The following is a 24,640-nucleotide window of genomic DNA, read 5'->3' as shown; positions in this document are numbered from 1 at the left end:
AATGAAGTATATATGAAATCACACACAGCTTTCCGGAAAATATTTGTGACCAAAAACTAGAAAAACTATGCAGTTGTGAAAAATCTTAAATGAAAGGACTTAGCATGATGTCTTTGCATATTATTTTTTATGTTAGCTATGGCTTGTTTCCTACTTGTATCTGCATATTTGATAATGCCAATCAAACTCACAATGTTAAAGAAGAAACAGAAATTATGACCCTGCTCTTCTATAAAACTACCAACTCAGAATAAGTTTGTTCTATTAGACGATAAATGCTTTTCATGTGTTTATAATAGTTTCGAGTGCATTCTGAAGAAGAATATTTGGTGAGTAATTTAGAAAAGACGGACTATTTTAATGTTTATGCACAGTTTAAGAAGTTGAATTAAATGTACATGAAATTAACAAGTACTACGTTGCTTCAAATATACACAGTAAATAAACAATAATACTTTCAATTCTAAAAGTCATTTTCTGCTATTAAACAGAATGTTCTATACATTTTCCTATTAATTCCAATATCATCCTCACAAGATAGACACATAGCAAGTAACATCAATTCTATAGGCATGGAAACCAAGGTCCACTACAATTTAATTATTTTTCCTAATTTATGATTACTAGGTGACAAAATCAAGAGTAACATTCATAACTCAAACAGCTAAACTCAAGAGTTCTGGGTTCTGAGTGCATGTAGAATTAGAAAATATTATTAACAATGAACTTTACTAAAATTATTTTTAAATTTAATTTAACTTTATATTCCAATGTAAAATAGTTTTATTACATAATATATATAAACTGCAATATAGCGATACATAATTATTATATAGATATACATATATAATGCTTCAGGGTATGAAGAGCTCTTCAAGTGAGACAATAAACATTGAGAATTTCTTGAAGGCCATTTATTTTTATTCCTCAAAGAAGCTAAGAGTACTTTTAAATTGTCCTCCAATGCATTTTTCCTTAGATCAACAGGAAACTTTTCTTCACTTAATCATGTCATCTGGCCATGTGTTAAAAGGACATTGCTTTATTTCACTTCAGGGTTTCACTGCAAAGGTATCTGTGATCCCAGACCAAGAACTTCTTAAAGGCTTCAATGATCGAGGACAAGGATGGGTCCTTTGCTTTCATTTCAGTAAGACAGAGAAGGGGGATCCACTTATTCTTCATAAAACACAAGCAGCAGCCTAAGAAACCACTTGACTGCTTGTTGCACACTAAGTAAAGCTCATCCTTTCACTTTCAATGGCTTTCCAGAGGCTACATACAGAAGTTGAAATCCTGTGACATAAATATTAAAGTTCTGAAAAAGCAAGGCCTTCTCTATCTTCCATAGATAGAAAGACAAATAGGAGGACAGAGCTGGTCCGTTCCCTCTTCCAAAGCTCACCTTCTTAATTTCTGACTAAATTTCCTCTCTTGTGCTGAGTCTTTTGTCAGTGATACACTCAGTTCCTCCCCCACCTTCCCTATCACACAATTTTTTATAGGCCCCAGTGAGAGTCACATCTCTTCTATAAAAATTCAAATCCACAATAGTCTCCTTTAAACAACTATTATATATCTTTTTGGCCCCTCTCCCTCTCTATATAAAATATTTTTAATTAGACTACAAACTCCTTAAGGCAGAAACTGGGTCTTAGATTTCTATTGGCCTGACACATAATATGTACTCAATTACTATTTATTGTATGAGTAGAAGGGGTTAAGCTATGGACTCAGGGGAAAGAGGATCTTGGCAGGCACAGAGGAGAAAGGAGAATGACAAAAAAGAAGGAGAAATAGAGAAAAGGGATAATCTATGAGATAATTTTTTTTTAATGTTATGTTAGTCACCATACAGTACATCATTAATTTTTGATGTAGTGTTCCATGATTCATTGTTAGTATATAATAGCCAGTGCTCCATGCAATCCATGCCCTCCTTAATACCCACACTGGGCCAACCCATCCCTCCCCAAACCCTCCCCTATGAGAGAATGTTCTATGAAAGAAAGATGAAAAAAATAAAGTAGACAAATTTTAGGGGAGCTACCTAGAACCAGGGGCTTTTCTTAAAATGGATGGAAAGCACAGAGTGAGAGCCTACACTGGAAAATAACATAATTCACTGAAAAAAAATCACTAGACTAACAGTCAGGATACTCATGTTTGGGTGTAAAATCTGAAACTAATTACCTGCGACCTGAAAAGCTATTTAACTGCTTTTGGCAATTCATCAGCAAACAGAGGATACTAGATTTGATGATCTCTAACGCCCCCTTCGTCTTGAGAGAATATTCATTTCTTCTGGGCAAGGAAGGGCCTCCATTACAAGGTATGATAATCTGAATACAGAAACTTCAGTTGGTAAAAAGAAAGGCAATATTAAAAAGACAACATGAAATAGGTCAAATGCCTATGACCATACTGAAGCAGGACATTTCTTTAATATTTGCTTTGCTTGTTTGATCATTTAAGCTGAGAAATATTCCCATCGTGATCATTCAAGGACTCAAAGTAGGAAGACTGAGATAGACACTGAAATGGGAATTAGAGGCAACACTTTAGAAATACTTGTTCTAGTTCAGTGATGGAAAAGTCATTTGTTGATTTTTAAAGAGTATGCAAAGTATTTAAAAATCCTTTTGATTGGGTTGGGAAGAGATATGTCAATGTAAGACTATCACTGACATCTTATTTAAAATAATCACATATCCTCAAAGATTTGGACCAATACAAGCAAAACAATCAATTTGCAAAGCACTGAGATGTCTGGCAGTAAATCTAGAAAAGACTGTATGCAGTGCCATTTGGTTTCTCTGTTTTCTCAGTCACCCCTTCACATCAGTGCTAGTCACTCAGCACTCCCTTAGGGATGAGGTAGTCTCTTCTATATCTGAGCATCTCTGTCACAGACAGAATCAATCAATATAATAAACTTAGCCTAACTTTACGGTCTAGAGACTATGTGTTCTCCCTTCCAGAAAATACTTGTCTTATAACAAGGCTACGGAAGAGGGCAAATGTGTAACCAAAAGGGAAGACTGACAGAATTACATGTGTCCATGGGGAAAATAACTGAAAGCCACAGCCTCCTAGACTCTTTCTTTTTTTTTTTTAAGATTTTATTTATTTATTTGAAAGAGAGAGAGAGACAGAGAAAGCACAGAAGGAGAGGGAGAAGCAGGAAGCTGAGCAGGGAGCCCAATGCAAGGGCTCCATCTCAGCACTGTGAGATCATGATCTGAGCCAAAAGTAGACATAACCAACCCACTACCCAGAGCCCCTCCCCAGACTTTTTCAGATCTTCACACATAAACCCTGCTGCTGTCTAGTGACCTGGCTTTCCACTAAATCCAGAGAAGAATGTTGAGTTGTTAGTTCAGGAAATAAATGGTTGAAATCAATCTATAAGCAAACACTATATTTGAATGCTGTCATAAATGCAGAGGTACATCAAAGGCCAAATACAAAAATAACAAGAAAATTTTTAAAAAATCTTACGGATAGATTTTGATGATCATCTCTAACCTTCTATTCATATTGGTTTTATCAGATTGGTTTTACTAAACCAATGGCTTTTAAACTTATTGCTTTGAAAATACAACAATATGAAATGTTTGGCCCTAAAATTGTGAGGCGAGAGTCGAAGGAGACTTATTTGTCTGGGGATCAACAGGGAGTGAAAAAAGTCTGTGTTCCTTAGAGAACCTGTGGGATGTGGGGTGGGCTGGAAGGTGAAAACTGGTGACTTCTAGGCTGCTTGCTGCTTTCGATTTTGTCAACTCCGATTTTTTAAAACAGATTTTTAAATTGTGTACAATTAAAATCTTGAAGATTCTCATATGAAAACTTGGGTTTGGGGTTTTTCTTTTTTAATTATCAAAGGAATGGACAGCTTTCAGTAGACAATTCCACAAGGAAAGAAACAGCTGAAAGTGTGTGAATAATCTCATAATAGATGGAGGCTTGACTTTCATGTTGGGACTGGCTGTCTGTCAGAGTTTCCAGTGTAAAGCAGGGAAGTACCCTTTTTTGAGGGAGAAGGGACCTAAGTGGGTTAAAATGTGGTAATCCCAATGTGGAATTTTTAGGAAGAGAGAGAGAGAGAAAAGGACAGGATTAAAAAGACAACATAAAAGATCAAAACCTAGGACTATACTGAGAACTTTATTACCTCTGTAGTTTTTCTACCACAGAGAAGCTTTGTTTATAAGTAAAAAAATAATGAAACTTTAAACAAAAAGTCAAATTTGTTCTTTTCAGTTACAGAAAAGAATTCATTATCAACACTTACCCTCAATACCCTGTATACTCTCAAAGAATTTTAAGTGCCTTTTGTGTTTGAAGTAGGAGACATATAATTCAATTTGTTAGGTCAGTTCTTAAAAATATTTTCTTATTGACACTTGCTCCTAAACCTAGGTTCACATATATGATGAAGATCTAAGGAAAGCTTATTTAACCTACATTAAATCTTAATAATGCATTAATGAGTCTTTTAAAGGGATAATTTTAATTCCCCAATCTTCAACCATAAAGACTGGATAGTGCTAATCTGTCTTGCCCTTTCGATTAAACTTGTTAAGGGCATTCTATTTAGTCAGCACCCAGAATGGGCCATTAAAATTCTTGTTCGGTAAGAGTTGTGTTCAGTGCTCTGTTGTTTTAAATTCCATTAAATCCAAATGGTCTTTATCACCCCATGACCACCGTGACTTCAATCAGCCAATTTAATTACCTTACAAAATTGTCAGTAGAAGCAGCAAAGAAAAACAGGAAGCCCTATGACGTTATCAGATTGAAATCTTCCTCTTTGGTGTTTAATCTAGGCCAGTCAATAATGATGATATGCACCTACTTCCTTCCCTTTCAGGGGCTTTTGACCTTACCTTTCATGCTAAGATTTAGGGTTTAAGGTTCATTTGAAGCATTTCTAGTACCTCGATAACAGCACTATGAGTTGAATGCCTGTAGAAGATAATGCTACATCATCACCCAAATAGAAGACAATCAACAATTCCATTTCAACACATCAGATCAATCTACTGGGGGAAAACTTAAGGTCTCCCACAAACCCTGGGTATGATGGAGGCAGTGGACTGATGATTTCAATACAGTGCAGCTGAAGAACAGTGAACCATGCTTTCTATTCTGAGGTGGAAAAATGGATATTGATAATTTTCAGGGAACAAGTGTAAGTGGACCTACAATAACACAATAAAATCTCAAGAACAGAAAGAGAAAAATGAATTCCTCTCCCTTTAATTTGTACTACAAAAGAGCAAAGCATCTTCTGTATCAGAAATTTTGACAATTAAAGGAAAATCAAAGATTATGTCATCTATATCACAGGCAACACTTTATTTAATGGCGAGTAGACTTGAAAGGGCTCTGATAATCAATGATACATCCTGTGTTTGGTCTATGGTATGTTCCTCCTTTGTGTGGGAGCAAGTCACATTAACTTTCCTGTGCTGAGTAAATGTTGAAACAGTGTCACTTGAGAATTCAGGGAATGAACACACTGCAATAATCATTTGAATTAAACTAAAAAGCAGAAGGTGTCTGTCTAAAGAAATGTCTACTGACATATAAACCCCTGTTCACTTCCGAAAGACAACCTCACAAAGCCTGAAAATGTGTTGAGTTCCATGTGTCTGGGTGGAGAAGGGGTGCTATTTCTAGAGGACGAAAAGATCATTTTTCAAAGTCATTTTCTGAAATGAGTGTGCCTCTGTTGATGGATCACATAAGAGTTAGTCTTTGAAGCTTTAAGAATAAGTGAGAACTTCAGTGAAAAACAGATATATTTTAGTGGCCATTGTATTGGCTATTTCTTGGAAAGATTTCCCTCCCCTGCTTTCCAGAGCTCAGCTGAGCAGGTGTTCCCGGCTTTATCTGTTTCAAACAGTAGCCGCTATTACTCCCCCATCCCCGCCTCTCAAGAGCCAGTTTTCCTGCTCCCAGATGTAAGGCCACTCCTCCCTCCCGCCCACCTCACCTCCCAAAAGAAGAAAAATCTCTTTCAAAGAACTTGTAGAGAGTGGCGGCTTCTAAGCTCAGTCAATTCACTCACCCTCCTTGATGCCGTAGTACATCTGCTACTAATTATTATATGTGGGAGCACATGGGATGTCCAGCGAATAGGGGGATTCCCATAGGAACTCTTTCCACTCCTTCTCACGTTGTGGGCTTTATTATCTGAGCTGTCCCTGAGCTAGCTGTCTTCACCTTCGGCATGTGTGCTGGGAGGTGGCTACGTGCTGCGCCACAGTGTTGGCCCGTGCGCAGTAGCGAGGAGGTCTGAGCGCATCTGGGGGAAGACCTCGCCCGCGAAGCCTTTAAAGAAAGCCGTTCTACCCGCAAGCTTAACAGAAAAGCTAGGTCAAAGCAGCTGGAGGAAAGAAATGGCCTATATCACACGCTCAGCTCCTCGGACGCGACTAGTTTGGAGAAGCTGCCCAAGAGTTTGGGAGAAAGTTTGGGTTGATGTCTTCGCTCCTGGCGTTCTAAATGCCAGTTCAGATCAGGACTGAAAAATAACCAGACCTCGAAGATTGGCAACGACCTGCAGCTTGAGGAATGACTGCTCAAAGGAGATGCCCACACCCCCAAACTACAAAAGGGATTTCTAGCCCAGTACCGAACCCCAGGCAGAGCCACTTTCTACACCCACGCTTTCCCAGAAGCAGAGGTCTGAAGGGAACAGGAAGGAAGGGAGGCTCTTGTAACAGAAGCAGTGTTCAAGTACCGAGAGCTGCAGTAGTTCAGCAGGGAGACTGTGGTATTGGGGGCAGCCCCCGAGAACGGAAGGATCCTGCCTTTGCCCTCTCCAACTACCCGCGGGACCAGGACACAGCTGCAGAGACACAAAGGTGCCTCATTTACATGGCCCTGGGACCCGCGGAGCCTGGTAGCCGCCAGAGTGGGGGTTTCACGGGCACCTGGAAAAGCTGGCTCTGAGAACGTTTGACCTGACCTGGAATGGGGAAACTGACCCTAACTGTCCGGGATCCACTTTGTCCCCTGATATCTTCTCACTAGGTGGGCGCTGTGGAGAAGCCAAGATGTGCACAGCTAGGATCAAAGACAGAAACGGCCCAACCCACGGAGAGGCGCCAGCCCTCTGGCTTCGGAGGAGCTGACTCTAGGCTGACTATACGTCCCTACTGTCCTGGGCTGTCTTAAAGCATAGGGAAACCGCCCTAGGGTCAATGTTCCAGACAAGTTCTCTTGGAGTTGTTTGCTAAGCCATAGGAGGAACAGGCCGGGGTGTGAAGCTCAGGGGGAGCCAGCCAAAGTGGGAGGGGTGTGTGCCAGGAAAGAGGCGCTCCCAGGCATAGCTGCCTACATTTGGGGGCACTAGAGAGGAGTCATTGTACCAAAGTGTCAGACTTGCAGCGCAAGAATGCATTTGCCTGTGTGGGGTGTGTGTGTATGTGTGTGTATAAGACAGAGGAGGGAGAGCAGCGCTGGAGCCAGAGAGAGAGAAAGAGAGGAAGAGGGAGAGAGAAATGAGAGAGCAGGAGCAAGAAAGCCCCAGCGCAAGGGAGTCAACTTTGTACCCAGAAGGGGCAGGGGTGGGGGGTGGAGAATGCAAGGGATGAGGCAAGGGTCAGCACCCAGGGCAGACAGCTCCTCAATCCAGACTTTGAAAGGAGGACACAGGGTCAGGGCCTTGGGTGGGGGGAGGGGGCATGGAGGGCAGGGTTTAAAGGACCAGGAGAGTGGGGGTTAGGGGTAGAAAAGACAGCATAGAGCCCTTGAGGGTGGTTTTCCACCACCTGAGGGGAAGACGGGCTGGGGAAGCTTCCTAGCAGGGCTCAGGAGTTGGTATAACACCAAAATGGAGTTGCTGGGTGGCTGAGCTCCTAGTCAAGCCTAGCCTGTGGGGGAAGGGGAAAAGGACTAATTGCCACCTCTTCCGTGGAGACAGCTTTTCTCACCTGCACCTGGCAGGCCACTGTTTCAGGGGTAGCTGTTTCAGCAGCAAATCCAAACCCTACCCTTACAAGACAAAGACAAGGAGCTAAGTGAGGCTTTGGTTGGTCCTTTGAGTCAAAGTTGAAGTTAACCTTTCTCCAGAATGGCTTATACACTCCCAACCGACCATCCAGTCCACTCAAAACAAGTTTCCCCAGAAGGAAAAAAACAAACAAACAAAACCCCCCAAAATACTCATTGCATCCAAACAGTCCCAACAGGGGAAATGGTCTACTGATTACAATGTACACTATCTTTCCCCATAACCCAGGTCAGAAATCAGAGAAAATAGATCTCCATGTGGAAGATGTTTGAAGTTAATGGAGAAAATAACAGGTTATCTAAAAACTGAGCTGTTGGTTTAGGGTATCAAGACACTGTGAGGGGCGCTTGGGTGGCTCAGTGGGTTAAAGCCTCTGCCTTCAGCTCAGGTCATGATCCCACGGTCCTGGGATCGAGCCCCACATGGCTCTCTGCTCGGCAGGGAGCCTGCTTCCTCCTTCTCTCTCTCTGCCTGCCTCTCAGCCTACTTGTAATCTCTGCCTGTCAAATAAATAAATAAATAAAATCTTAAAAAAAAAAAAAGACACTGTGAGAAGGTCTTTGCCTACTCTCCTATTTCTTAAGGACATTCTTAGTAAGCATTGGTCTAGGAACATATATTTTTGTGTGTGTGTCAGCTCTTTTAGAAAGCTGCTACACACTCTGCAACAGTCGCCAAGATTTTTAATATGAAGATATGAAATGATCAGCGAATGTAACAATCTAATGATTCAGCAAATATTGTGCTGCAAGACCAGACCAGCAATAATTAAATCTTTAGATTACTGGTGGCAGTTTTTCTGTTCCAAGTCTTCTTTTTTCCCCCCCACCCAGACCGAAAGCAAACACACTAAGGTACACTCATTCCCAAACACATTTCAGAAGATTCCTCACTATTCCAAATAAGTAGGTTGTACTACTCAAAATATTGGGCAAAACTACCATACTATAACATTTACTATGCTTTAAGGAGGACAGCTGAACGCACACACATTTTCCATGATACAGGGACCTGTTTAATCTCATCCAAAGGAACAGCATTCCTGTGGATGCTTGTTGCTAAGAGCAACGTGCTTAAGTACCATCTAAAGGCATGAAGAAAGAAAAAAAATGCTACAGTAGGAATTTAGATATAACCTGTTGTCTCTCTTTGTCATTATCAGCCTTCTGGACTCCAAGTGTTAACGTGCTGAATGGGGGAGGGGAAGGTAGGGTTCCCTTTTTAATATGTGAAAAACATTCCTACTCTGGTTTCACAAAGCCTGAGAAAGATGATTTTATCATTACAGAAAAAGCACATGGGAAAAAGGAAAGAGAGAAGATGCTGTGGACATGATAGGAGATGCAGGCAATCACTTCAATTTAAATTTGACTGACTTAATGGATCTGTTTTTACTTCAAAAAACACATGCTCAGGATTATATGGTTACTTGCACTCTTTGGTCTAAATCCACTTGATCTGTCAAAGGAGGCACCCACAGTGGGAGCATTTACCAGGTTGGCTTTCTCCTCTCTCCTTCTTATCTACTTAAGGGAACTTTCCCTCACTAGTTCTGCTCCTACTAAAACTCCATTGGCCATCCACAGCAGCTGAGTTTGCCCACGCTTCATTTCCTCCAAGCAAACCTTCTGACCAGCGTTTCCACGGGATCCCACGTTTAGATCTCCCTGAGCGCTCTACAGGAACCCTGATACCTTAGGAAAGTGATAGATTCCTCTAGTATATAACTGCCAGTCGACTCTTTTATCATGCCACGATGAAATAAAGATGCATACTTAGATTCCCATACACGACTCCTCTCCGCCCCAATCACCGTTGTTAATCATTCATTAGATCAGGACGCGCGCAGTCAGAAAGCTGTGAGAGGAGGACTCACAAGTTAAAAACAAGACAAAACAAAACAAAAGCCCCAAACAAAAAAAAAAAAAGCCTCCTCTTGCTAAGTAGAGGCTTTTACCTTACAACACTATTTTTAAAAGCGCCGTGTCCCCTTAAGGGCACTAGGGGCTGGGAAAGCGGGGAAATTCACCTAAAAGGCTCTCTGTTCACAAAAGAAATCCAAAGGGTTCGCGCCTTTCACTTGCGGACCTGTCCCGGTCCCAGACCGAAGCGGACAGACGCCAACTTGCCAACTTGCCGAAGAGTTCCCAGGTACTGCCTCTCGAGCCCCGCAAACGGAGAGGCGTGGAGCCCCGGCGCGCGCTTCCCGCCCGCCAAGCCCGCCAGGCTCCCGGGGAGACAAGCGGGCGCAAGCGCCGGCTGTGCCCCCAGCGTCATCACCAATCTCGGGCTGCGGTGTGGAGGTAACGCAGCGACCACTACCACACACTGGCACTCATTTCACCCTCCCGGGGCTTTTTTTCTTTTTTCTTTTTTCAATAAAAGAAAAAGAAAAGGAAATGAAATGACACGCGGGGCTTCTTTAAAACCCCGGGAGGCTCCGGAACTGCAAACAGGTCGGAATGCCCTGAGCCCACCCGCCTGTCAGAGGGAGCCCGCCTGTTTACATCCGGCTGCCTCGGAGCCGGATACCAGGCAGCAGAGGGAGATGGGGGATCTTACCAAATCTTAATACATGTGTGGTTCCTTGGGAATATCCAATCCACAGTATGCAGAGCAGGAGTTTAATGGTGCGCCTGAAGACTGGATTACTTAAAATCGGGGAAATAATCTTCATGGTGTTTCTGTGTCCACACGCGCGGCACCCACTTCCCCGATCTAGCGTTAGGCTCCCGGTTCGGGTAGGAATGAGGATGCGTCGAGTGGTGGCCGCAGACACGATCACGGCATGGTCACAGAGAGAGGAAGGAGTCTCCGCTTCCCAAACCCATTAGCAATCGCTGCATGTTCCTCACTCACTGCGCCAAGGAGCAACCTTCCACTGCAAGGGATGGTGGGACATCCATGTTAGTCGGGGAGCATCCGGGAGAAATCCAGCACGCACACCCACAACGTCCGGCCGCGCGAGCCTGGGGAAGCAAAGGAGGGGGAAATCAATAGGAAATCCAGCCTTGGAAACCTCCGAGGCGTCGGTAGCGAACCACAGTACCAGCACAAAAGGCGCTTTGCTCGCAAAGGTTTTGCCAGGCCCTATTCTACTGCACTGCTGCACAGCTTCTGACGTGAAGCCAAGATTAAGTGAGAAAAATTGAGATAGCTGCTTGCCTGTTAAGGCTCCCTGCCAGCAAGCTTCCCAATATCTCTTATGCAACCGATCTCATCGCCCGCCTTGAGTTTCAAGAAAGAAGTCGGATTTATTTACGCGGAAGAAACTGCTTTTATTTCCCGTAAGAGTCTTTGCTAAGAGAGTAACTGATGTATGCAAACGGACTTCTTACAATCAGCTGATGAATTTTAAAAAATGACAAGCTAAACCAAAGTCACTTTGCCTAGGAGTTGTAAAAAAGGAAGTGGTCTAAGGCAGAGGAATTGACTACAAATATAACCTGTCTTTAGGTTAAAAGAAAGTCTTTATATTCTGAAATTTTGGTCCAGGAGTGAATATAGATTGGAGTACAATTGCAGAAGTTAAGATAGTCTTTAAAAACTTGAGTGGACATTCCGTGATTACTACCCAGGGGTTAAAAAAAAAAAAAAAAAAAAAGTCTTCAAGTGGTCTTTTAGGAGGAAAAGTGTTGAATTAAAATGAAGGAATCGTACTTTTCCACACATTTTTTTTTAGCTCACCTAAAATAATTGTGCCTATGTACAAAGACGATGATGTTTAATTTGGTATAACAAACTCCAAAGGTTTCAATAATTCATGCCCAAATTTCTTCTCATTTTGGTTTTTTGAGTATGTTTTTCTTTCAGAGGCATAATATGGGATCATAGTTTGGGCAACATTGAATGTCACAGTTTTGCCTAAAAATGCCTTATTATTGTCTGGTGTTCTGGTCAGAATATTTAGTCTTTAAGCAATGACTGACTTGGCTTTCATCAGGTGCAATTTATTCAAGGAAAAGAAAAGTACACAAGTATATATTCTTTTAACATGAAAATACATTTTGCTGTTGAAATAAGTAATATGCTGTCATGCAGGCATAGAGATTAAAATACCCAGTCCTAATATTTTACATTCATAAATGAAACTGAGATAGTTACTAATAAGTATATTATACATATTAATATTTTAAGTGATCAAGTAGCACGAAAGTAGCAAAAAAGGCTAGATCTGTTTCTTAAAATTAATCTGCTTTTCATAACCAAATAACAGGGCATAGGTTAAACCTTATGAAAAAATTATAAGATTCTACCTTATTTGAGGAATATCTAATCTTTTAATAAGGAGGGATATGAGTACTATTTATTCCAGATAGCAAGAAAATAATGTAATGTTTTCATTCCATCATAGTGATTTTCTTGTTCTATTTTTTCTTAAGGTATTATAAAATGCTGATTTGAAAATAAAGCTACATTTTGCAAGAGCATTAAGTGGGCATTGACTTTTTTGAAAAAAAAAAGATGGAGGCATAACTGCAGTGTCAAAAATAAGTATCATGAATGACTAGTTCTGCAGTGTAGCAGGCAATTCAATCAAATAATCTGACTATTTGAGCACTTTAAAAGAAACACCTTGTGCTAAAACCAAGGGTTTCTAGCGACTCCTTCAGTCCATGTTTAAAATACCTCTTGTAAGACATGTATAGTCCAATACATTCTGTATTTGTTGTTTCATTTATCCTATTCTATTTGTTCTTTCTCTTTTTGATCCTAGCAGATATAATAATGACAGCCAGAGCAAGAGTAAATATTCTTAGTTTTTTCATCTGTCAATATGATTGTTATATACTGCATGAAAATAGCATGTTCTAATGTGACTAATCAAAATATTGCAGTTTTACCGTTTAGTTAGCATTTAATAAAACCTGAGAAAACAAAATGCACCGTAAGTCCTTGTTCACATATTCTGTTAACATAATGGAATTTGATGTTACAGTTGTAACTTCTCTACTTAAAACTAGCATCCTAAACTATTTGGCTTTTGTGGGATTATTTATTGGATATCTAGTTGGAAAAGTGAAAGATAAGCTTCCAGATTCATGAAGTTCTTACTCAGTATATTAAACAGTAAAAAGTCTATCATAAATTTTTCTTACTATTATTTGGTCCCCAAAGCACCCATTTTGCACATATGCTAAATTAGGCTCATTTACATCTATCAACTAATCTGAAAGACTTCAGCATCACAGACAGCAAGTCCACCTGTCTAATTGAACTTCTGCAAGATAGGAGACGACCTTTCTTCAGGACCGCGGACAGCGCTCCAGGCATTGATTTATTCTGAAGTAGTACATTCAAAGTAGTACATTGAATGGGTAATGTGCCATTTGAAGTGACAAAGTGAATATTTCTACTACACAGAGTCTGGGAATATGAGTTATTGCATTGTTCACATTGTCAAGAGGATCATTTTCCCAGCTGTGTTGTGTGTATATTTCAGTGTGACTTACTGGGATTGCTTAGCTTACCCAGGATGTGCTAATAGTCATCCTTTTCAGGGCATACTACTACAAAAGCCATCTACATTAACTGTGAGTTCCCTCATAAGCACAAAACTACTGTTGCTCAGTATTTTTAAAAATGCCTGAAAGACCACCAAGATTTCAGAATACTGAAGAGCATGCTGCCAATGGTCAGTGGCTAAAGACATTTCTAAAATATACAATTAGTTATTGGTTGAATTCTCCACCTTCAGCTTTTCATCTATTACAAGGGTAATCAGATCAATTCTCATTCTTTTTCATTAAACTTTGCTCACTCCTAGGACAAAAACAACAACAACCCTAAAAACAAAACAAACAAACAAAAAAAACCCCGCCAAAATCTAAATCAAAACAACAAAATCCTAAGATTACCACCCCAATAATAGAACAGAAGGACTTGATAATAGAGAAGATACCTCAGAATAGGGCAATTTTGAAGTTATTGCAAGTTTCTCCCCAATTCTGATACCTTATAGCCTTAGCTATATGAAGGATTGATAGTCATTATATAGTGGTCACTGACCATATTGAACTCTTTTAAAAATTGTCCCAGTTTTGTAATTTTCTGTTTTCTCAAAGGGAAAAAAATATGATTTGGTGTCAGACAATCATATATTTAGCAATAGTGAGATTTACACACCTTATTGCAAAGCTTCATTTGCTTTTTATGTATTTTAACCATATGGCAACCTTGATATCTAAGAGCCAAAGCTCTGTAGGCTCCAAGGTCAAAGCAGAGACGACAAACTGCAAATGCACACATACATGCACACACAGAGATGCTGTATCTAAAGTAAGCCTACACACACACACACACACACACACAAGGCTGACATGAAGAGATATCAAACCTATGATAAATTAGCAAAGAACAAAATGCACATCATGTTTATGTAAAGCTTGTTCCAACAACAATAACAAAATGCCATTAGCTTCATCTTTCACTGTATTTTTATATTTACTGACACTAATGACCTCTTATTCTTGGGTACTATTACTTGAGAAGCAATTTTAGTTTTCTATTCTCCCAGTGAAAATGAATCTTATTCTAGTTAGCTGCCACCTGCTGGGGCATGTACAAATGTGTAATAATGCCTACAGCATAACGTTTAAAAAGACAATGCCTATACCTTTCCGTAAGAAACAGCAAATACATATCCCAGGACAACCTGAATTTCAAAGGTGTTTGAAAGGTTCTTCCACACCATATCTATATTTAAATTTTTCCACATGGAATTCTTTCTAAGGATTCCACTTGACTTGTCACCAAAGTCCTGCTGCTACATGACATTTGAGAAACCTCATCTTACAGTAATACCTGACCTATTCTTCCATGTGTGTGGCCTGTTGTGTGTAAGCTAAGCTAAAATAAACAGGCTGTTCATCCTGGCATTAGAGGTGCCAGAGAATAAAGTCAGAGCTGATATCAGTTAAAAACACACTGTTGCATACTTGCACTTCACTCTTTCTAACTATGAATGCTATGCTATGCAATCCCTTGTGATTCCAAACACATATCAGCTGTTCCACCAACATTCTGCTGCATTGATGATTAATGACACTTAGAGTTTTAATTAATTTTTAGATGCCAAAAATAAGTGTATCTTAATTAAGAAATTGAATTGGAATAGCTTTATATGCCCTGGAATCATTTTTTTTTCTTTTTAAAAATTTTAGTCTGTGCAATCCCCAGTGGGTTTTAAATAGAAGGAAACAAACAGGTAAGACTTCCAGGCATCACTTATTTCTCAATCACCTTCCTTCTGTGTGTTTCATTTTGCTTGTTTGTTTGTTTAGTAAGTTTCTAAGGCCACTGAAAGCTGCCTTGATGGTCACAGGAATGGTTCCAATAAAAAGTTAGGCAAATCAAAATTGAAATATTATTACCTATCTTCCAGTAACTAAACTACAAGCTAATTAAGATTCAAATGAATCGATCATCTCTTTTGAAATAAAAATAATCATCCATCCATAAGGTAATTTCTGATGACAGAATACTTACAGTATGAAGATGAAGAAATGCTAGAAGGTGGTCTGTGTGTTACCAAAAGGATAGTAGTAGTAAGTTTTCTAACGTCCCCTATTCTCTAAACTGGAAATCATGAGCTAGGGGGTCTCTGCTAGGTCGTGGTGTTTACTAAAGAACTCCCTGAAGGTAAAGATGTCAGGGGATGAGAGTCATTAAAAGTTTTTAGCGTTTCTGATCCACCCTGGAGGGTGACTCCCCCTACCCTAATGGGACACCCTGGATACCGGCGTTGGTTAAAATCAACGTCTGTACTTCAGCGCAGAACTAAAGAGCAGGGTTCATGGAAAATTGGGCGGATGGAAGGAAGGCTGGGGAGTTCTTCAGACCCGCAGGCAGATACACAGATTCTTGCCATCTGTCTCTCTTCGCCCCGCGTGAGTCCCAGTAGCTGAGGCCACTTCCTGACACGTCCACTTATTAAATTATTTTATGAGGAGAACGCGAGCGCCCGCAGCCAACCGAGCCAGTTGTATCCTTGACGGGAATTGGCTGAGGCGAGCGGGACAAAGCCACTCGCAGCGAATCGGTCCAGCGGGTGCCCTGAGCGCACCGGGCTCCGCGGCGCGGCTGTTCGCCTTCTTCCTCTCCAGGCGTTCAAAGCCCCTCGCCCACCCCCGGTCCCTCCGGTGGGAACTTACACCCCGGGAGACAGCCCCGAGCGGAGCCCACCGGGGGTGGGGTGGGGGGTGGGGGGTCCTTACCTCTCGCTGCGGGTGAGGTAGGCGGGGAGGGGGAGGGGTGGTCCTCGGGGAGGAGCAGGCGGAGGAGGTCGGGCGGGAAGTCTGCGGCTCCCGGACGGAGGAGCGCAGCCGCGGGCGCCGAGCGCGAGTGACGGCGGCGGCGGAGACGGAGACCGTGGAGCAGCGGCGGCGGCGGCGGCAGAGACAGACACGCCTCCTGGCGGGGGTTCCTCGCCTCTTGCTTTAAAGGCGCCGCGCTCCTTTCCCCGCGGCCGCCGCACACTCCCGGCGGCTGCGGCCACCAGGGCGCAGCGCTCGCCCCTGGACAGCAGAAGGGAAAGTGCGAGAATTCTGGGCGCCTCCAGGCTTGGACGTTAAAAATCCCCTGGCCGGGACTTCATCTCTTGCGCACACCTCCCGCCTTGCTCTGGGATGGAGGGACCGGGACTGAGATGTTCGGTCAGAGAGTGATGCAAACCCCCAAGGAATTCGCCGGGCCCTGGGTTGTGACAACACGTACAAGGAGCCCGAGCACGTTTAGTTCTGGGTGGTGGATTTTATACCTCTTCGAAACCATAGCAACGAAACTTCTCTGCCGCCAGGATTTGGGGAGCAGCTGGTAGTCTCCAAAGTGGCCCTTTTAGTCCAACTACGGTCATTTCCCTTTGAGGTTTGCGTAAAGATTTTGACCTGCGACTTACCCCCACCTGCACCTCTTGTGTACACTACTAACGCTCTCCCCCAGCGCTGCCCTTACCCCCTTAGACGCCTGGAGTCCGTGCACCTCACCTCGCCTCGCCTCCGTTGCTGAAAGCAGAGACTTCCCCCGAGTGTCAAGGGGAGAGGGTTTTGGCGAGAAGTCTCTGTGCGGGTCCCGTGCTTAATGACAAACGGCCACGCGCCACCTGCCCCGCCCAGGTCTTTGAACTATCGACCCAAGCAAATTACAGAAAGAAGTTGGGTTTGCGATCTGGTGGGCGCCGAACCTGAAGTCGCAAATTCAAACGTTGGAGAAAGGAGCCGGGAGAGCAGTCCCGGCCAGGCGGCCGCCTGTCTTAATTCCCTGGAGCATTTTTTATTGGGCCGGAGGTGGGGAGGAGCACCTAAGACCCGGAGTCTACCCGTGGCTTGGCTTCGGGGAGGAGCCGCTGGCGGCGAGCCCTACAGGCTTCCCCTGCTTCTCAGCAGAAACGATTAGCTTCTGCAAACAATCTCTGATTTCTGCTCCTCTGGGTCGGATAAGTCAACATCCATTCAATACCATTGCTATTTTATCCTCGGCCCTACAGTATTAACTAGAGCAGAGACTTAGCAAGTTGCCGCGGGAGGAAGTTGGCGAGCAGCGATTTGAGAGAAGATTTAAGTGAGGCTGAGCGGGAGCAGGCCGCCCCTGAGCAGGGAGACAATTTGCAAAGGGGCCAGGTGAGGTCCCGCGGCTTGCGGAGTCCCCCAGCAGCCCTGATCCCTGGCGGCACTCAGATCTGTAATTTTGAAGGCCCAGAAGGAGGGAGGCTCTGCGTCTCCAGGCACTGATTGTCTTGGCTGAAGAACAAGAGTTTGTCCTTTGGTTGCATCTTTCTTTGCAACCCCCTTAAAATTAAGCCCCCACCGGAGCTTGGCTCAGCATTGCTACCGCGCACGCCCTGGGGGTAGCGCCTGATTCAGCCTAGTCCTGCAACACACCGAAACAGTCCTGCCAAACCGTACCTGGCTCTCAAGCAAAACCACCGGTCTCTAGCTTCTTGGACACCACTGAGGAATCTCTGTGCCTCCTATCTACCTACTGCGCCCGCCCAGGTTGGGGAGACTCAGGACTCACAGAGGTTAAGGAGAGATTAGTTAGCGGCAATGGAGAGTCTGTTAGTCATTTAAAGATCCAGGGGGTGGCAGGGAGGCTCCCGTAATTAAGTCAACAGCAGCCTTGTTGTACGGAGTAAATAAATAGTCAATGACTCCATTGTGCCTCGTGGAGCGGGCAGCACAGACGCGTGACTGGCTCTGGGCGCCTGGGCTCCAGCTGCTGTGACCTGCAGCCTAATGGGCCCTCGAGGCACAGCCCAGTTTGGGCCAGGCCCGGAAAAAATACCCTATTCAGTCCCATTCCCCCGCAGGAGGAATGGAGACAACTTGTCTACTGGCCAAAGACACTGTCCTTGTCATCCTACAATCCTGCCTCCCCACTTCCAGGGAGGGAGGAGCAACAAGGCTTCACAGAGTAGATTCCCGAGCAAATCCCTAGGTGAGGGCATCCCGCTCTGTTTTGCCAGGGCTGGGAGACAGTAGAACAGGGAGTGTGTCTCATTTGACTTTAAGTGTTTGGCACAGTGCTTGGCATGCAGTGGGTACTGAATGAAAGAATGAGGGGGATTACTGGATCAACCTTCCACATTCCACACTGTTGTCCCCAACCTCCTTTTGTCTGGGAAAGGAGAGGCTTCAAACAACTTCCTCTAAAGGCCATGTGTATTCTTAGAACCTAGCCATAAATTTCTTTTCCAGAGCAACCAGGACACATTTACAAAGAAATAGCAGGCACTAGCAAGGGCTTGGAGGGCAGGGGGAAAGAGCTAAGAGAATGAAACCAATCAAAATTATGCATGTTGTGGCAAATTCATTTCCTCAATAACAAAATGTTATCTGAATTCTAATGAGAAAAGTAGAATAACGAGGGAGCATTAGACTACACACACCCATTTAACCCTTCAAAATAAAATTCTTCAACACGATAAAGAATATTTTCCAGAATTTATTCCAGCATTTATGAGGTTATACTTTAAGGAGTCAGATGCCACATCTCTTTAGGGGCAACAGGATTTTTTCTTCTCCATTCCCAGTCAACCATCCATAAGAATTCATCTTCTGTCTCTGAGGAGGTCACTGAGTCCCTCAGCTGGAGTCGTAGGCAGAAACCACCTCTCTATCTTCCCTTTCTTACTTACCTCAAAGTACTCTTAGAACTTCAGCAGATCTACAATTCTGCCTTCTGATGGCCCAGCAAGGACCCGTCTGAATTCCCAAGCTGTATACAGGTTTTGTTTGTTTGTTTGTTTTTGTCAGTTTTGTTAATACTGAATTACAGTCAAAAGGCATAACTTTGGATCATTTAGTCCCAACCCTTCATCTTAAAAGTCACATAATACAAAGCAAGAGAAGAGGAGTGACTTGCTCAGGATGTGGTAGAATGAAAACTGCCTTCTACCTGTGTAGAACAGCATCAGGCTGCCTCCTGCCATCCTCTTTCAAAACTTAGAATCATATGAAGTTAAGACGAAAAGAGACTTCAAGGACTTCTACTCTATTTCAGGGTCACATAACTTTCTCTCATCTAGAAAAAAAAAATGTACACGTTTACATGGCCATGAAATTTTTCATACAGCAACAGAAGATGCTCATATCCCCTAAAGCTCATTGTGGGAACATCCACTCCCTGGATCCTAGGCTAAAAACCTCCAATCTAGCCCCAACATCATTTTATAGCTGATGAAATGTAAGCAACCACGACGACAACAAGAACTTTAGGGTCCGAGTGCATTAGGGACAATTCCTAGATGCTAGGTGTCCTGATTCCCACCTGTTCCCACTCCCTCAGGTCTTCTTAGCTGTAATTGGACATAAATTACACTGAGGTATGAATAACTCATAATGACTTAATGGATTTTTCTCTCAGAATAATTAATATCTGACCTTGAAGAATGGGATCTATTATTCATTTCTGAAACCTCTCAATATATTTACTGAGTTCATACTATCTGTCAGGCAGTGCTCTACTGCTAGCAAAATGGCAATAAACAAATTAAACAGAACCCCTGCCCTCACTGAAGGCAGTTTAGTGCCAGGAAGATAGATAATAAACAAATAGACGAGCAAATATATAAGACATCAGATGGCAAGGAGTGTTACAGAAAAAACAAAAGCAAAGTGAGCAGAATAGGGCATGTTGGGAACAGAGGCATGGGGGAAGGTGTTATTTTCATAGGGTGGTTAGGGAAAGTCTCCCTGAGTAGGTGATACTGGAGTAGAACTCTGAAGGAAGTAAGGGAAAGATCTATGTCCACAGTTGGAAGACGAGGAAACAATGTTAAGGTCCTATGGTTCAAACAAGTGTAAAGCCCCCAAGGAAAATCAGTGAGGACAATTCCCAGAGATGAGACAGGAGATTGATAGAAAATCCAGTCCGAGAGGTGCAGAGGGTTGGGTCCTAGAGGATTCTGGATTTTCCTCTAAAAACAATACCGAAGCCTTGGGAGGGTTTGACCAGAAGAGAAGTATGATCTGACATAAATCTAAAAGGATATCTCTGGCTGTGCTATTAAGATCGCCTAGACTTAATAAAGGGCAGCATGCAAGCAAGACAACCATCTAAGGAGGCTACTATAATAATCTGGAGAAGACCCAACTGTGGACAGCACCAGCTCAGTAGTGGTCAAATTATAGATTATTCTTAAGTAAAGCTGAGAGAACCAAGATTTCCCACAAAAGCCTAATGAACAAAGTAATCCTCCAAATGAGTGATTGTTTAGCTCTGCTAAATGCTGCTGAGAGGTGAAATGAGTGAGTACTAAGAATTAACCACGAGATTTGATGATGTGGAAGCCACTAGTGAGCTTGATGAGAGCATGCTAGCATAGTGGTAGAGATTAAAGTGTGCCTGAAAGAAGTTCAAGAGAGAACAAGAGGAGAGGAATTGAAGATGGAGAATAAAACCATTTTTCCTCCAAGGAATTTTGTTCTAAAGTAGAGAGGAGAAACAGGGCAGTATCTAAAGAACAAGGTGGAGTCAAGAGATTTTATTTTTAAACAGAAGATAATGCAGAATATTAGTATTCTGATGGGAGTAAATCAACTGATGGAGAAGAGAAGATGGATGTCCTTAACTAATCAAGAGAGGATGGGATTGAGTAGACAAGCAGAGGGGTTAGCCTTGAATTAGAAGGGTCCATTAATTCATAACTGATGATGATTGATAATAAAGAAAGTGGTGTGTAAGTGTGGCGTTGAGGACCTACTCTTCCAATGTGAGCTCTAAAGCCCCATGCCAGGCTGCCTTACTCCATAGACACCATCCTTACTAATCTCTGCCTCCTGCCATCTTAACTCTCATAAAGGTATCTGCTTGCTTGGTCCTAACATATTGAATTTTTCAGGAAGGGAACAGAAAGGAAAGAGAAAACAGGAAGTGGAAGATGATGTGAGGTCCTCTTCTTATTCTTTGCATTTTCTTTATGAAATTATCATAAAAAAAAAAAACACAAGCCAAGGGTCTTGTAAAGGAGAGAACATATTAGATGTTTAGGGAGAATAGAAAAAGTGTGAAAATTTTTATTTAGGAGAATAGAAGAGTAAAAATATAATGAAATGCAGTTGGATACTTGACCAACACTCAGAGCCCCTTAAAATTAATGATCAAGAATCTAACCAGTGAGCATGATCGTGTACTTTCCTTTTAAAGTTTTATTTTTATTTAACCTCTACACCCAGCATGGGGCTTGAACTCAAGACCCTGAGATCAAGAGTCACATGCTATTCTGACTGAGACAGCTAAGCTCCTCCTGGTACTTTTCTTTAGGCGTGTTTAAGGTACAAGTGAAGGCTTGGAGTAGGTGAAGAGTTGCAGTTAAAGAGTTGAGATTTTTCCAGACAAGTCTGATGAAGAGATAGGCAGACAATGGAGTTAAACATCTACGTAAGGTAGTTCTTGTGTTGATAAACCCTGGAGACCAAGGGTAAAGTAAGGATACAAAGAAGCAAGATGGGATCAAGAAAGCAGATAGAATTAGTGGGGTCACTCTTTGATAGATGTTTTGCTATTACTGGGGTAGTGAAGAGAGAGAATGAGTTGAAAAGATAGGAGGTAATGGTTTAAAAGTTGTTAGTGATATTTGAATTTAAAATTATAGAGAGGATATAGCTTTGGATAATGATAAATTCTTCTAAAGATAGCAATTAGCCACATGTGACTATTCAAATTTAAATATTGATTCATTAAAATTAGCTATCATGGTGAATTTGTTGAAAAAGACCACTAGCCCTGTGGGACTGGCTATATGTGTGAGTACACACAAAAGGTTAAGAATATTGTATACAAAGATTCTTCTTTTTTAAAAAAAGTAAGATTTACTTACTTATTTTAGAGAGAAAGAAAGTGTGTGTGTGTGTGTGTGTGTGTGTGTGTGTGTGTGTGAGCACCTGGGGAAGAGCAGACAGAGAGGGAAACAGAGAATCCTGAAGCAGGGCTGAGCAGGAAGCCTGGTGCAGGGCTGATCCCAGGACCCTAAGATTATGACCTCAGATGAAATCAGGACTTCACTACTTAACTGACTGAACCACCCAGGCGCCCCCATACACAAAGATTCTTGATAATCTTGAGCAAATTCTTAAAAATTCAGCATATAGAAAGTATACAGAACAGATTACAAATGAAAAGCTAATTATGGTTAAAGCAGAACAAGATGCTAAGAAATTAGAAGACTAACTTCAGGGTGGTCACTAGAATAGGTGATTCTTCAGGCTAAATATAACTAGGTCTGGCAATAAAAAATGATACAGAATAAACCATGGAACTCTTAGCAGAAGACCCTCCTGCCAACCAATGGAAAGGGCCAATACAATCTTTATTAAATGAATAGTGTATTGATGGGAAACTGATGTAATTAAATGTTCTGTTACATTAAAAAAAAATACAGTTCCTCAGTCACATCAGCCACTTTTTTAATGGTCGATAGTCACATGTGTCTGATGGCTACCATATTGGGTGGCCAGCAGACACATCAGATACAGAATCTTTCCACCATTACAGGAAGTTCTGGTAGGATAGTTATGGAGGAAGTCTGGGAGTGGGTGACGGAGATAGGTAGAGGAGTAATGTTCTAGGGAGAGAGGCCAGGGTATTAGAAGTATCATTGATTTGGATATTGAAATTATCAATAATGATCACAGGAATAGTTCTGGTGAGAGTGACAATCAGATGTCTTCACGGAATGGACTGAGAGTGACATAGGTACAGAAAGGAAGGTTAACAAGTGGTAAAGTCTGTTGGCATAAACTTTAAAGTTCAAGAGTTTTAAGAAGGAAGAGTGAACAGTGATATCTGGAAGCAGCAAGAACACCTACTCTATCTCCAGGCCCAGTGGCAGCAGAGGGGAGGAAGAAAAACAGCCATCACATGAGAGATCTGCAATTCTCTGAAGGAGAAATTCACAGAAGAAGCTGGTAATAGACTAAAAATTCACAGGGTACAGGGTTTTGATTTGGAGATCTACATAGCAATTTGGAGATGAGAAGTGATCTGGGATGATCTCCAAGCCCCAAGCTTCCTTGTAAGGGCTGATATAAATAGAGATGAAGGTCAAGTTGGGTGAAGCCTAATGGTCTCCAAGGCATATTGTTGTGCTGAGATTGCATTTGTGTGGGGTAGATGTGTGGGCTTGTTCTGGGATCCTCTTTTTACTTCTGCCTGTGAAGGTATGGGTCAGGGCAGATAATTGTTGCCAGACCTCAGAACTCGTGAGGCTTTTGCCTGCTATTATTCCTAAAGAAGATATCCATCCACTCTCTGGGGAGGAAGAGGAGGCAGGAAGAGATACGAGCACCTCCTCCAGTGTAATTTCTCCCCCTCACCGTGAATGTAGAACATAGAGTTGCTCTTCTTGAGCTTGGAAAACACCATTTCCAGACTCAACAATTCTATGAGACCTCCAGGCCACCTGAAATGACTAAATCATTAGCTTTATATAGTCAGTCCATTGCTTCATACCTGTTTCCACTCAGTATATTTTTTGCATATTTACTGCATCCCAACTTTATCAGTGTCAGAAAAATTTGGTCACTTAGTAACTTTATTTTTGCCTAGATTCCTGTGATCACACGAAGACTAGAATACTCTTCAAGCACTCTACTTTGATGACTTATAAGTCTTTAAATTTTCCTGTGATTCTCACTCACTCTTTCTACCAGTATAAATTTTAGACTCCTGAGGTTACTTTGTACTGTCTTCCCTCAACCACCTTATTACTACTGTCTCTTCTCTCACTAATACGTATACCTCCAAGTCCTTCTCAAGCCCTAGCTAACTAATTAATTCTTTTGTAAGTATTTATTGGTTATATACTGTATTTCAGGGAAATAAGGACAGAACAGTGAGAAAAAAAATGTAGATAATAAACTTTGTAAGGTATTTCTAAAGACAAATGGTTACTTCTATTAGCAAGACTAGGACATTCTTGCTTCTCCCTTTGTAGGAAACACTGATATAAAGGCAGAAATGGGTACCTGAGTGTCTCAATCAGTTAATGTCAGACTCTTGATTTCAGCCCCGGTTATGATCTCAAGGTCATGGGACTGATTCCCGCCCCCCAACCCAAATTGAGCTCCACGCTCAACAAAGAGTCTGCTTGTCCCTCTCCCTGTGCTCCCCTCCCCG

General features: G+C 42.2%; 1 protein-coding gene and 1 pseudogene across 1 annotated transcript in view; one reads left to right on the top strand and one right to left on the bottom strand.

Annotated features, from left to right (window-relative positions):
* Positions 1-16,415, bottom strand: part of GRIK2 (glutamate ionotropic receptor kainate type subunit 2) — a 647,718-nt gene extending 631,303 nt beyond the window's left edge. The window contains exons 1-2 of the mRNA XM_004767094.2: positions 16,243-16,415; positions 10,589-10,995 (exon numbers count right to left, since the gene is read on the bottom strand). Coding sequence (XP_004767151.1) covers positions 10,589-10,703 — 115 coding nt within the window. The 5' untranslated portion in view covers positions 10,704-10,995; positions 16,243-16,415. The remainder of the gene's footprint in view (positions 1-10,588; positions 10,996-16,242) is intronic.
* Positions 16,416-22,218: 5,803 nt separating this feature from the next.
* On the top strand, positions 22,219-22,847 carry LOC101673039 (annotated as a pseudogene).
* The last annotated feature ends 1,793 nt before the right edge of the window (positions 22,848-24,640 follow it).

The sequence above is a fragment of the Mustela putorius genome, unplaced genomic scaffold (assembly GCF_011764305.1).
Source record: "Mustela putorius furo isolate JIRA1106 unplaced genomic scaffold, ASM1176430v1.1 tig00000759_pilon_pilon_pilon, whole genome shotgun sequence".
Classification (NCBI taxonomy): domain Eukaryota; kingdom Metazoa; phylum Chordata; class Mammalia; order Carnivora; family Mustelidae; genus Mustela; species Mustela putorius.
This window is presented reverse-complemented; position numbering and strand designations above follow the sequence as displayed.